Source organism: Rhinatrema bivittatum, chromosome 16, assembly GCF_901001135.1.
Source record: "Rhinatrema bivittatum chromosome 16, aRhiBiv1.1, whole genome shotgun sequence".
Lineage (NCBI taxonomy): Eukaryota > Metazoa > Chordata > Amphibia > Gymnophiona > Rhinatrematidae > Rhinatrema > Rhinatrema bivittatum.
Genome location: NC_042630.1, coordinates 13540463 through 13555700, shown reverse-complemented (window position 1 = coordinate 13555700; position 15238 = coordinate 13540463). Strand labels below are relative to the sequence as shown.

Sequence of the window (15238 nt, the reverse complement as noted above, 5' to 3'; positions counted from 1 at the left end):
AATAATAAGACGAAAAAGACATTCACAATAAGAGCATTTCCAAACTGTATCTGAGAGATATGAGAGTCTGAAGGAAAATTCTGATCCCGTCACTTACTTTCCTGACCAATGGATTCTGCATCTCTGGTATGAACAGTCTGAAGAGCTAGGAGAGCTTAAATATCTGAAGAGTTCCCATTGGGGATCTGATCCCTGGACACACAGACCTTGTTAATTGTCATCTGTATTTTAAGACCAGTGTAGTTGAAACATGCCATATTTTATATTGTTGCCAAATAACGGGATCAGAGAATTTTAAAGAGATAAATATAAAGAGATTTTATATTGTAACAATACTACAAATAAAAAAACCTGGGAGAGGGAAAACGTGCACTGTAGTTCATATCAATACAACTATAAAATGTGTGATCTTCATACTGTCTAGCACTGGACTGCACAATTTGGTAGTGGAACTGCAGAGTAAATAAAATGCAACTAAAATATCACCTCAAATTATAAACTGCTTCTATTACTTGTCTCTTCTATCACTTATCTTGTTTATGAAAAGATTCCACTGTTGAAGCTTCCACTGTCATGACATGATAAAATTATTAGCCTGGTGTCACTTAAGCTGTTTCTCAGAAGATCACAAGTGTGCACAGACAAATATTTATATTTTAACTATATATTATGTGGCAGATTTTCAAAGGCTACGCGCGTTACATACACACGTAACCCGAGAAAATCTGCCGTTGCACGTGACGCCGAGCCTATTTTGCATAGGCTCGGCGTCGCGTGCAAGCCCCGGGGCTTGCAAAAAGGGCTGGTCCATGGGTGTGGCCGGGGGCATGGCAGTGATTCGGGGGCATGGTGGCGGTTCGGGGGCGGTCCGGAGTGTGGCCGGGGGCGTGGTGGCGGTACAGGGGCGGGGTCGAGTACTCCGGCACAGTGTGCCGGCACATGCAAGTTACGCTATCGGGGCTCCTCTCGGGCTCGGCGCGCGCAAGGTGCTCATCTGTGCACTCCCTTCCGTGCGCCGAGCCTTGATTTTATTACATGCGTACAGCAGCATGCGCGTGTTATCAGATCGGGCATCGATTTTAAGATCTGGCCCTCTGTGTTTTTGGATTTATTGTAAGCTTCCTCGGGTTGTTCATTTGTGCTTGAAAAAGACAGTGCCTATCGTAATTCTGAGGACAAGAGAATAAAAAAGCTTGCACAGCTGTTCCCGTTGTATTAAAACTCTGGGTTTTCCATCCATTAAATTAGTTAATATATGCTGCTTTCTAAACTGATGTCCAGTAATTTCAGTGTCCGAGATTGACATCTGGGGAGAAACCGAGAGGTCATTGCGGTCTTAGGGGAAGAGACAAAGAATGAGAAATGCTAAAACCTCTACATAGCCCTGGTTCAAGGTCCCATACATTTCTCATAACAAAACTGACAAATGTTCCCCCTCTCTGACAACCCCCCCAAAGGACTACCTAACCTTCCAGAGTAGGAAATGTCCCTTTGAGGATCTAGCCCCACACAGACAGGCCGATGCAGTAAGATGCACGCTGAAAACCACTGCTTTTATTGAGCACCCGTTTTGCTAAAGCATGCGCAGCTACATCCCCTGTGCACCCCGACGCAATATTGAAATGAGGGGTAGCATAAGAATGGGCACGCTATGGAAGATCGTAAAGTTTCGGGCACCCACAATTCCAGCGGGCGCTCAACACGAGCGTCCGATTTGATATGGCTTCTTTTGGTTATTTTGCTGAGGTGCTGATTTCGGTGCTGGAGTATATTATATTAGGCAGGCATCCGTTGCTATGGGCATATAAATTGCGTGATCGGAAGTAATGCGCGCTTCTTTTTTTGAGCAAATCAATATACATTTACTTTTAGCCACCGCAAGCATTAAATTCAAGAGCCGGGATAATACTAAGGAGGAGGACACGTTTATCGCAACACAGAGGACCATATTTTGGAATGTTTCTCACGAGCCCTGGAATGCAAGTTAACCTCTGGAGCTGGAGTAAAACTCCTCGCGTTGGAAAATGTGCCTTGGGTGCTCAGTGCTTTCCTGCATCCGGCAGTAAATAGTTAATGTCCTCACCTAAATGGAATTTGCATGCATTGGGTGTCATGGGGTTCACCTTTGTTAGGATAGCGCTAGTCTTGTATGCCCAACCATGCTAGGCTGGGTGCACTTTACTAAATCAGCCCAAGAGCTTGGTGCAGCTAGGGCTGTCCATCTCAAAACTTATGAGAGTGGGACGACATACACATTTCATGTGAAATACTGCCTACATTGCCTCCCTCCCACGCTCCCTCAAACTACTCAAAAACTTTCTAACCTGGAAAAGTCCCATGTTTCCCCCCCCCCCCCCCCCAAGGATCTAGTGCCATACAAAGTTTGGAAGAACTAAATCTGCCAAATTGTATTTAGTTTATTGTTTTTTTAAATAGCTCTTCTAATTATAAGTCATAGCAATGTACAACGAAATCCTCCTATACAACAATTTTAACTAATAATGATGAACAATACTGAAAACGAAAAGCTGCACAATGGCAAGACATAAAAATTAACAAGTAAAAATAAAATAATAAAACCCAATCACGTTAATAAATAAAAGTCTCAGTAGTTCTGACTAAGAACTTTTAAAAGCCTGATTTACACTTTTCAGGGGGAAAGGGGGATGGACACATTTTTTCTTTAATAAAAATACACCAACATTCCCTCCCTTTCTTCAAATGACACACAAATTTCATTGTTTTGTTAAATAACTCTTCTAATTATAAGTCATAGCGATGTACAACGAAATCCTCCTATACAACAATTTTAACACTTCAAACAAGTACAAATACGGTTATTCTTACTAACAAAATATCTTACCTTAACCCTTCCGTAATGTTTAACACAGCATTAACTTATCTCTTATCTTTCTCTCCCCCACATAACCATCCCCCAACTTAATTAATCCACGGCATTACATGAATTTAATTTCTGTTTTACTTATGAATAATGAAGGATCTCACTGTGAGCCCTTGGTGCAAGCTGGGGTTCCCAAATTTCCATAAACATTTGTTTACACCAATTAACTGTGCCATGCACAAGACTCTCCATCGCCATAATGGAATTTAACACATTATTCCAGTACACCAATAGTAACGATTTGGAAGAAAAGTTCAAGTCCACAAACTTTATAAGTTCAAAATGTTATGCTTTCTTCGCTTAAGAGCGACAACGTCTCAGTGAGTGGAGTTCACGGTCGTCGTCCCCCCCCCCGACACGGGCCGTGTTTCGTTTAACTGCGTCGGGAGGGAACAGATCGCGCTGCAATGCTGACATAAAGGCTGGTACACAGCCATCAGTCGGTCAGAGAAAGCAGGGTCTCGGAGAAGCCTTAAAGTGAACCGCCGGGATGCGTATGATTCTATAGGTGATATGGGTTTCCCACCTACTTTACTTGGCATACATTATGCCAGTGCCAAAAAGATGGCGATTCTGTCTCCCCTTTTTTGCCAATTAAGAAGCCGTTCCTAACGAATGACTTTGGACCCTTGCCTTTAATCTTCAGTTTTGATGCCGCATCACTTTCCATAAGAGAATTCCCCCCATACGTTTATATGCAAACATCACCAGAATATATGTCTCAAGGTTCTTTGCTCTTCCTTACACATATATCCGAATCTATTTTAGCTCTAAACGCCCTGAGTGGGGACATATGTGCACGTTCCAGAAACTTATATTGTGTTTTCCTTAAAGCCATGTTGCTTGTTAATTCTTTAATTCTGCTGAAACAGTTTTACATTGATTCAACCATAAGATTAATATCCACCTCTTTTTTTTTTAATGTGGATAAGTGCAAGCAGATGCACATAGGGAAAAATAACCCTTGCTGTAATTACACAATGTTGGGTTCCATTTTAGGAGCTACCACCCAGGAAAAAGATCTAGGCATCATAGTGGATAATACTTTAAAATCGTCGACTCAGTGTGCTGCAGCAGTCAAAAAAGCAAATAGAATGTTAGGAATTATTAGGAAGGGAATGGTTAATAGAACGGAAAATGTCATAATGCCTCTGTATCGCTCCATGGTGAGACCGCACCTTGAATACTGTGTACAATTCTGGTCGCCGCATCTAAAAAAAGATATAATTGCGATGGAGAAGGTACAGAGAAGGGCAACCAAATGATAAAGGGCATGGAACAGCTCTCCTATGAGGAAAGGCTGAAGAGATTAGGGCTGTTCAGCTTGGGGAAGAGACGGCTGAGGGGGGATATGATAGAGGTCTTTAAGATCATAAGAGGTCTTGAACGAGAAGATGTGAATCGGTTATTTACACTTTTGAATAATAGAAGGACGAGAGGGCACTCCATGAAGTTAGCAAGTAGCACATTTAAGACTAATGGGAGAAAATTCTTTTTCACTCAATGCACAATAAAGCTCTGGAATTTGTTGCCAGAGGATGTGGTTAGTGTAGTTGGGTTCAAAAAAGGTTTGGATAAGTTCTTGGAGGAGATGTCCATTAACAGCTATTAATCAAGTTTACTTAGGGAATAGCCACTGCTATTAATTACATCAGTAGCATGGGCTCTTCTAGGTGTTTGGGTAATTGCCAGGTTCTTGTGGCCTAGTTTTGGCCTTTGTTGGAAACAGGATGCTGGGCTCGATGGACCCTTGGTCTGACCCAGCATGGCAATTTCTTATGTTCTCTAAAAGTTTGATGTTCCCTCCTCCCTAGGACCTAGATTCACCCATTGCTTGCTGGAACTAAGTACTGTCATTACAAAATTATAATGGGGGTGGCACACACCCAGACATTCAGTACAATCTCATAAGCCTCTCCTCATATAGGGATAGATTTTAAGAGGTACGCCTGATTTTATAACTTGCCAGTTCTGTAGATGCATGTGTGTGGGTGGGTGAGGATATGTGTGGTTGGGGGCCAGTAAAACTTTACTTCACCCTTTGCACTCTACTTCTATATCTATCTGCATAACTAAATTAAATGTATCAAGATCAAGGTCAGTCAGAATATCCCCACTGGCTTATATCAGCACCTCACTATGGGGTAAATTTTCAAATGTACGTGCGCTACACGGCACGCACACATGCAAACCCGATATGTGCAGGCATGCGCATGTTATAAAATCTGGGGTCAGCGCACGCAAGGGTGTGCACAACTGTGCCCCCTGCGTGCGCCAACGCCCTCGGGCTTCCCATGTTCCCTCCCAGGCAGCTTCGAAATCGGAACGGCCTGTGAGGGAACTTCCCTTCTCCCTAAACTAACCTTCCCACTCCTTCCCCTAAATTTTACCCCCCTAGCCCTACTCTACCCCCCCCCCAAGTTTTATTATACCTTTTGTGCCTGCCTGGAGGAAGGTGCAGGTTGTGCGCCGGCAGCATGCCGGCACGCGATCCTCCGACACAGCAGCAAATGACCGCTGTGCCAGAGGCCTCAGGCTCCGCCCTCGCCTCACCCCTGGACTGCCCCTTTAGTAAAGCCCCAAGGGACACAGACGCGTCCCGGGGCTTTATGCACGTCACCGGGTATTTATAAAATGGGGCCGGCGCGCAAAGGGCTTTGAAAATCCGGACCATATCTTCCCTTGTTTGAACTAAAAAAGTAATAGAAACCTCTACAAAAACAGTTTATATGAGTTGGACTTTGAGAAATATTTAGTGGCTCACAGTGTTCAAGTTGATTTCTTGCTTAGGGCTTTTTTGAGGGCCACATTTAACTCTTTGCTCCTCAAGCTATAAATCAGAGGGTTTAACAGTGGGAGAACAGCTATATACAATGTGGTAACCAACTTGTTTGACTTCACAGAATCCCCTGATCTGGGCTGCAAATAAACTCCTATAATACTCCCATATGCCAGAATGATGACTGTCAGGTGGGAGAAGCAGGTGGAGAAGGCCTTGCTCTTCCCCTCTGTAGAATGGATTTTTAGGACGTTGGAGATGATAAAGATGTAGGATGTCAGGGTTAGGAATAATGGGATAAAGCCTGTAAACCATACTTCTGCAAAATTTATAATCGAAAAAACAGAGGTGTCTGAGCATGAAAGTTCCAGCAATGCTGAGATGTCACAGAAGATGTGATTGATTACATTGGAGTCACAGAAAGAAAACTGGGATGTAGCGATAGTATGTGGCAGTGCTTCTATTAAGCCTGTTACCCATGAGACGGCTGCCAAAAGAGCACAGACCCTCTTATTCATGATGATAGTGTAACGCAGGGGATTGCATATCGCAACATAACGATCATAAGCCATGGCAGTAAGAAGATTATATTCTGTACATAAGCACATTATATAGCAGTACATCTGCAGAATGCATTCCCTGAAAGATATCTTACTGCTGCTTGTTAGGACTGCCAGCAATTTTGGAACAACTGAGGTGAAAGAGCAGATATCTAAGGCAGACAAGTTGGCCAAGAAGAAATACATGGGGGTGTGCAGGTGCCGATCAGCGCATACTATGCAGATGACGAGGAGGTTTCCCAGCACGGCCATCAGGTAGAGGAATAAGAAGAGCGTGAAGAGAGGGAGCTGCAGCTCTGGGAACTCTGAGAACCCCAGAATCAGGAATTCTGTCACAGCACCACTGTGATTCCCCATTTCCATGTATTCATTCATCATTGTGTGCTGAGATAGGAAACTAGAAAAAGAATTGATTAAAATGATAAAGTGAAAGGAATCACAGTTAATTGCAGAGTCATAGAGTGGCAGATAAACACATTCACAGTTGTGCAGTAGGAAGGTGAAATAGTTTGAAAATGGCACAGAAACAAAAGAAAAGGATTGAAAAATGCACTAAATCAGAGAAACGAAAGGAAGCGAGTCACCCCCCCAAAAAAACCCAATTGTAATGGAAACATCCACGAATAAAATGAAAACACAGTGAAAAAAAAATTTATCTGCACTCGCCTCTTGTACAGTAACAGAGTTACACACTCACACAGTTAACACTGTAACAATTTTACAGTAGAGTGTGGCCATTGCCTGGTTGGGAGGACTTTAACTTTGAGTGTCCACTATTTTAAATTAAATCCTGCTCCGGTCTGATTAAAAAAAACAAACTAAAAGCCTCCCTGGTTTTCTAAGAACCACCCTGGACCTTCTCGGATTCCCTTCCAGCTCCCCCACAATGAGAGCATCCAAACATGGGCAGGAGTGATTCCCGGTTGCTCCTTCCCTGTCTGTGCAGCAAATCAAAATGGTGCCGGCTGACTCCCACTGTCGGGGCAGGATCTGCCGGGGATTGTTCCTGCCCCTTTTTGGACACTATCGCTGCGGGCAAACTGGGCTTTTTGGAAACTGGACGGATGTGAGAATGCGTCAGTGAGACAGAAACATTTAGACTCAACAAATCTTAAGAATTATAGACCTATCTCAAATTTACCGTTTTTAGCAAAACTAATTGAAAAGGTTGTAAATAAAGAACTTACTGATCATCTACAAAATAACAAAATATTATACCCAGCACAACACGGATTCCGTAGATTACATAGCACCGAAACATTGTTACTGTCCTTATCTGATACTTTATTGAGGGGATTTGACCGAGGCCAAAGGTATCTCCTTGTAATGTTAGATCTTTCAGCCGCCTTTGACACGGTAGATCACGAGATTCTTTTAATGAGACTCCATAAAATAGGTTTAGTTAATAAGACTTTAAAATGGTTTTTGTCTTTTTTAGAGGGTAGAACATTTATGGTAAAAATGAAAAACGCCACCTCAGATAATGTAAAATTAAATACAGGAGTTCCTCAGGGGTCAACCCAATCCGCTACCCTTTTAAATATTTATTTATTACCTCTGTGTCATCTTTTACCCGGTTTTAGCTTAATTTATTTCATTTACGCAGATGATATTCAGGTTTTATTTCCAGTAGAAAATAATTTACAAAACACTTTTAAAATGGTACAGATATATTTGAAGATAATCGAGCAACTTTTAGTTCAAATGAACCTGATTTTAAATATGGACAAATCTGTGTTTATGGTTTTAGATAGGAAAAATGTTAATTTAGAACAGAAAGTAGATATTTTAAATAACAACACAAGTTTTACATTAAATGATACAGCAAGGAACTTAGGACTCATTATGGATTTTGAATTGAATATGAAAGCTCATATAGCAAAAAAAGTCAATGAAGGTTTTGCTAAACTGCGGATGCTGAGACGATTAAAACCACTCATCTCTTGGAATAATTTTAGACATGTGCTCCAGGCCATGCTATTCAATGGAATTGATTACTGTACTTCTACCTTGTTAGGTCTGCCGAAATCTACCACTGACCCCTTACAGGTTCTCCAGAATTCTGCCGCCCGGCTTTTAACAAACACTAAAAAAAGAGACCACATAACCCCAGTCTTGCAAAGCCTTCATTGGCTGCCGGTAATTTTTAGAATAAAACATAAAATGTTATGTACCATACATAAGATTTTATATGGAGAAAAGACTGACTGGTTGAACATGTCAATCAGACTTCATGTCCCTCAACGGGAAGTAAGGTCCGCAAAAAAGGGTCTCCTTACAGTTCCTACAGTGAAATCTGCCCACTTAAGTGAGGTGAGAGACCGAGCTATCTCAGTCGCAGGTCCGAAACTTTGGAACACTTTACCACAGAACCTGAGATTACAACCAGATTTGAGAAAGTTCAGAAAAGAGCTAAAAACATGGTACTTCCAACAGGCATTCAAAGCTGTCTCCGAATGAAAAGACTCTTTTAATTTTTTACTTTTTCTAGATTTTACTTTTACTTTTTAGTATTAATCCTGTTTTTGTCATTTTTATTCTAATTCTGTATTCTAATTATTTATATTTTATGTTTTAATTGGAATGTAAACCGTAATGATAGAAACTTGTTTCTGTACAACGGTATATAAAAACTGTACAAATAAAAATAAAAAAATAAATTTAAAAATGCCCATTGGGAGAGAACAAAAATTAAACAGAACAAAACAAAATTTGCATTTTCATTCCTTTTTCTATAGTTTTGTTTAAGAAAATGGAACAAGCTGCCATAGGAAATGCCACTGACCTCTCCTATGTCATTTCAAATGATCGCACATCCTAGGTGGAGTTGAAAGGTGATAGGCGAGATATACACATTTGGAAACATGTATTACACAGTTGCATAATTATACAGTCATTCTCTTAAATGGTCACTTATTAGCAGATGAAAAAAAATGAGACTGTCTTTGTGAATGGGTTGAGAGATCTATTGAGTTAGTGCTGAAATGTCATGGATGAAAGAATCCTGGATTCAGCTGGCTTAAGAGGCTCATCAGCAGGCACATTAAAATCGCCAAGTTAGAGTAAATGTGCGCCTCCAACCAGTTATTACCTGATACTACCGACCAGATTGAGTAAGGCTGATTTGAGGCTGATAGATAAGAACTACTTTAACTTTACTCTGGGTGTAATTTGTAAAATAAACTTTCAGTGGGAGGCAGAGAACAGAGAGATTATTCTTTAAGGTTAAAAGATTTGAGACAAATATCAGCTACAACCCCTCCATTTTTTTTCCTACTGACTTCAATTTAGGAATCTAGAAGGATTTTATTTTTTTTCCTTTTTGTGACTTTTTTTTTGCTACCTATCAACTTGGTTTTCAGGTGATTAAAAGTAATTGCCATAACCAAGAGATGCGTTCCTCCCCTTTGATTTTTTTTTTTTTTAAGGGGCTGACATGTGCAGATCTTCTGTTAATGATTTGCTCCGGAAGAGCTGGGTCCATTAGAATCACTTCAGATCCTGCCTCTTTCAACCTGACCTGGTTCTAATGTTTAATGGGGGTAAAGGGAGGGGATTTATAAGAGGCCACCCGTATAGGTGCACTTGAGGCAGAAGAAATGATCTATCCTGACTCCAGGCAGACAATTATTCAAATAATAAGATGAAAAAGACATTCACAATAAGAGCATTTCCAAACTGTATCTGAGAGATATGAGAGTCTGAAGGAAAATTCTGATCCCGCTACTTACTTTCCTGACCAATGGATTCTGCATCTCTGGTATGAAGAGTCTGAAGAGCTAGGAGAGCTTAAATATCTGAAGAGTTCCCATTTGGGATCTGATCCCTGGACACACAGACCTTGTTAATTGTCTTCTGAATTTTAAGACTATTGTAGACAAAATATGCCAAATTCTATATAGCAACAATACTAGAAATTAAAACCTGGGAGAGTGAAAACGTGCACTATAATTCATATTAATACAACTAATTAGTGTGTGACCTTAATACATTCTTATATATATATATATATATATATATATATATATATATCTCCTCTCCTTAGCGTGCAAATCGAGTTTGGAGGGGGACATAAAGTTAAATGTAAGTTCTTTGGGGGAGGGACCCTGGCTAGCTTTTACTTTTCCTCCTATCCCAAGATGTAGGTCCCTTGGACTAGGGGTGGAAAGGATCCTTTCTGGTCCCAGTATGGGGTGACTTGTATGTTGTGTTGAGGCTCACTCATCCTGCTGTGAGCTGTGCATTATTTGCCAAACAAGCCACACTCGGCCCACGTAGGCAGTGTCCAAAATAATGCTTTACTGATAGAGTTTCATTGAATGGCACAATTAAATACGATAAATCGCACATCACAGTCTCTGCTGTACGTTTTCCAGTTACAAGCTCTTTTCTCCTCTATCTGTGCATTAGTCTCTCTTAGGCCAGGAACCCATCCACACTCCTGGATTAGATTGTGCAGTGGTCCCTCAGGGGTCTAGGCCCCCTTTGATGGATGAGAAAACCCCTCCTGATGGCACAAAAATCTATCTTAGCACAGGATTAACGTCTCTGTCCCTCAGGGCTTTGGTAGGAGCTGGATGGGTGTCTTCCCTTTAATGTGGATCTTTTTCTCACAGTTAGATTAATCTTCTGGCGGGATCCCCGGTGGTAGGAATCCTTGAGAACTGCAGATCTTGCCAGTTCCCTTGATGTTGGAAAACAAATCTTCTTCCCCAAATTAGATAACTGCAGGAATCTGCTGCAACCATTCACCACCTTTGTTGGGCAGATCTTCCCCAAACACTGGGCGTCTTCAGCTTAGGGTTCCCCTGTCCTGTGCTGCTCCTGGACTATTTGGGGATTTAAATAAAAGTTTGGAATCTCAAAATAGTCCCAGCGCAGCCACTCTGCACCTCGTGGGGAGAGTACAGCAGCAGAGCCCCTTTGGCCTCTCCTGGAGGGGTCTCGGAGGGTTTCTGAGGCTCCAGGTAGGCCCAAAATCTAACTTAGGAAAATACAACCTCTCTCTCTGACTTCCAAATAATACTGCCCCCAGAGCCTATTGCACAGCTCTGCTATAAAACCTCAGAACCAAAGGTATCCATTACACCTCCACTAGTGGGAGGGTTGTCCATGAATGGATACTCCACTAATTATTTTCCTAACTGCATTAGGCTGTTAGAGGACCTATTAGTAACCCAAAAAGTGGTCTGGGTTTTCTATCTATCTCTCTATCTATCTATCTATCTATCTATACCTATCTATCTATCTATCTATATCTATCTATCTATCTATCTATATCTATCTATCTATCTATCTATCTATACCTAACTATCTATCTATCTATCTATATCTATCTATATCTATCTATATCTATCTATCTATCTATATCTATCTATCTATCTATCTATCTATATCTATCTATATCTATCTATCTATCTATATCTATCTATCTATCTCTATCTATCTATCTATCTATATCTATCTATCTATCTATCTATATCTATCTATATCTATCTATATCTATCTATCTATCTATCTATCTATCTGTCTGTCTGTCTAACAGTAATTGTTATCTGCAGCTTAGGCTTCTCTATTATGTGATTTAATTTATTTTATATTCTATCTTCTTTCCTAAATACATGGAACTGTGATGCACTGACTCAAAGTGTGAATGTGACTATTTGTGTGGGGAATAAGCTTCTGGGTTCAAGCCCCCAGGTATAATCCAAGTAATCGTTCACGTTTACATTGGATAAGCCCCCCCCCCCAACCCCCCGCGGTGGTCCTGTGTGCATGCACATGATAAGCCTGTCAGGTAACTCCCAGTGTAGTCCCCAGTGAGATTAGGCCCTGCGTCAGAGCCCCCAGGCAGAATGTGAGTGTGCACGATCTGAACTCAGAACAAGAGGCCTAGGTTAATTTAAAAACTGAAAAGCCCCATGAAACTCAGCTATCCACAAACTAGTGGCCCCTATTTATTTAATTAGCATTTAAGCCCCTTTCCTTGTTAGGGAGGTAGTGCCTGCAGTTGGGGGTCAGTAAATACTTACTTTACCCTTTTTGCACTCTCTGCATAACTAAATTAAATACATCAAGGTCAGTCAGAATATCCCCACTGGCTTATATCAGCACCTCACTATATTCCCTTGTTTGAACTAAAAAAGTAATAGAAACCTCTACAAAAGAGTTTATTTGAGTTGGACTTTGAGAAATATTTAGTGGCTCACAGTGTTCAAGTTGATTTCTTGCTTAGGGCTTTTTTGAGGGCCACATTTAACTCTTTGCTCCTCAAGCTATAAATCAGAGGGTTTAACAGTGGGAGAACAGCTATATACAGTGTGGTAACCAACTTGTTTGACTTCACAGAATCCCCTGACCTGGGCTGGAAATAAACTCCTGTAATAGTCCCATATGCCAGAATGATAACTGTCAGGTGGGAGGAGCAGGTGGAGAAGGCCTTGCTCTTCCCCTCTGAAGAACGGATTTTTAGGACGTTGGAGATGATAAAGATGTAGGATGTCAGGATTAGGAGAAATGGGATAAAGCCTGTAAACCATACTTCTACAAAATTTATAGTCGAAAAAACAGAGGTGTCTGAGCATGAAAGTTCTAGCAATGCTGAGATGTCACAGAAGATGTGATTGATTACATTGGAGTCACAGAAAGAAAACTGGGATGTAGCGATAGTATGTGGCAGTGCTTCTATTAAGCCTGTTACCCATGAGACGGCTGCCAAAAGAGCACAGACCCTCTTATTCATGATGATGGCGTAACGCAGGGGATTGCATATCGCAACATAACGATCATACGCCATGGCAGTAAGAAGATTATATTCTGTACATATACAAGCCAAACAAAGGTACATCTGCAGAATGCATTCCCTGAAAGATATCTTATTGCTTCTTGTTAGGACTGCCAGCAATTTTGGAACAACTGCGGTGAAAGAGCAGATATCTAAGGCAGACAAGTTGGCCAGGAAGAAATACATGGGGGTGTGCAGGTGCCGGTCGGCGCATACAACGCAGATAACGAGGAGGTTCCCCAGCACGGCCATCAGGTAGAGGAATAAGAAGAGCGTGAAGAGAGGGAGCTGCAGCTCTGGGAACTCCGAGAACCCCAGAATCAGGAATTCTGTCACAGCACCGCTGTGATTCCCCATTTCCATGTAATCATTCATCATTGTGTGCTAAGATAGGAAACAAGGAAAAGAATTGATTAAAATGATAAAGAATTTCTGTCAAATGAAAGGAATCACAGTTAATTGCAGAGTCATAGAGTGGCAGATAAACACATTCACAGTTGTGCAGTAGGAAGGTGAAATAATTTGAAAATGGCACAGAAACAAAACAAAAGGATTGAAAAATGCACTAAATCAGAGAAATGAAAGGAAGCGAGTTCCCCCCCCCCCAAAAAAAAACAACCCCAATTGTAATGGAAACACCCACGAATAAAATGAAAACACAGTGAAACAAAAATTTATCTGCACTTGCCTCTTGTACAGTAACAGAGTTACACACTCAAAGAGTTAACACTGTAACAATTGCACAGTAGATCTTGGTCATTGCCTGGGTGGGAGGAGTTTCACTTTGAGTGTGCACTGTTTTAAATTAAATCCTGCTTTTGTCTGATTAAAAAAAAACCAAAACAAAAGCCTCCCTGGTTTTCTAAGAACCACCCTGGACCTTCTCGGATTCCCTTCAGTCTCCCCCACAATGAGAGCATCCAAACAGGGGCAGGAGTGATTCCCGGTTGCTCCTTCCCTGCCTGTGCGGCAAATCAAAATGGCGCCGGCTGACTCCCACTGTCGGGGCAGGAGCTGCCGGGGATTATTGCTGCCCCTGTTTGGACACTATCGCTGCGGGTAAACTGGGATTTTTTGGAAACTGGACGGATGGGAGAATGCATCAGTGAGACAGAAACATTTAGACTCGACAAATCTTAAGAATTATAGACCTATCTCAAATTTACCGTTTTTAGAAAAACTAATTGAAAAGGTTGTAAATAAACAACTTACTGATCATCTAGCAAAGAACGAAATATTATACCCAGCACAACACGGATTCCGTAGATTACATAGCACCGAAACATTGTTACTGTCCTTATCTGATACTTTACTGAGGGGATTTGACCGAGGCCAAAAGTACCTAGTTGTAATGTTAGATCTTTCAGCCACCTTTGACATGGTAGATCACGAGATTCTTTTAATGAAACTCCATGAAATAGGTTTAGTTAATAAGACTTTAAAATGGTTTTCATCTTTTTTTAGAGGGTAGAACATTTATGGTAAAAATTAAAAACGCCACCTCAGATAATGTAAAATTAAATACAGGAGTTACTCAGGGGTCAACCCTATCTGCTACCTTTTTAATATTTATTTATTACCTCTGTGTCATCTTTTACCCGGTCTTTGCTTAATTTATTTCATTTACGCAGATGATATTCAGATTTTATTTCCAGTAGAAAATAATTTACAAAATACTTTTAAAATGGTACAGATATATTTGAAGATAATCGAGCAACTTTTAGTTCAAATGAACCTGATTTTAAATATGGACAAATCTGTGTTTATGGTTTCAGATAGGAAAAATGTTAATTTAGAACAGAAAGTAGTTATTTTAAATAACAACACAAGTTTTACATTAAATGATAGAGCAAGGAACTTAGGACTCATTATGGATTTTGAATTGAATATGAAAGCTCATATAGCAAAAAAAGTCAATGAAGGTTTTGCTAAACTGCGGATGCTGAGATGATTAAAACCACTCATCTCTTGGAATAATTTTAGACATGTGCTCCAGGCCATGCTATTCAATGGAATTGATTACTGTAATTCTACCTTGTTAGGTCTGCCAAAATCTACCACTGACCCCTTACAGGTTCTCCAGAATTCTGCCGCCCGGCTTTTAACAAACACTAAAAAAAGAGACCACATAACCCCAGTCTTGCAAAGCCTTCATTGGCTGCCGGTAATTTTTAGAATAAAACATAAAATGTTATGTACCATACATAAGATTT

The 15238-nt window shown here is 40.8% G+C and overlaps 2 protein-coding genes across 2 annotated transcripts; both read right to left on the bottom strand.

The window, feature by feature from the left end:
* Positions 1-5671: 5671 nt before the first annotated feature.
* LOC115077388 (olfactory receptor 5B21-like) lies at positions 5672-6619 on the bottom strand. The gene has a single exon (XM_029579677.1). It carries the CDS (start codon positions 6617-6619, stop codon positions 5672-5674), a length of 948 nt encoding a protein of 315 aa, XP_029435537.1.
* A 5836-nt stretch (positions 6620-12455) lies between these two features.
* Positions 12456-13403, bottom strand: LOC115077387 (olfactory receptor 1F12-like). Its single transcript, XM_029579676.1, has one exon. The coding sequence runs from the start codon at positions 13401-13403 to the stop codon at positions 12456-12458; it is 948 nt and encodes a 315-aa protein (XP_029435536.1).
* Between the last annotated feature and the right edge of the window lie 1835 nt (positions 13404-15238).

Excerpts from the sequence above, each read along its gene's own strand:
- LOC115077387 (XM_029579676.1), bottom strand. The coding sequence starts at position 13,403 with ATGATGAATGATTACATGGAAATGGGGAATCACAGCGGTGCTGTGACA.
- LOC115077388 (XM_029579677.1), bottom strand. The coding sequence starts at position 6,619 with ATGATGAATGAATACATGGAAATGGGGAATCACAGTGGTGCTGTGACA.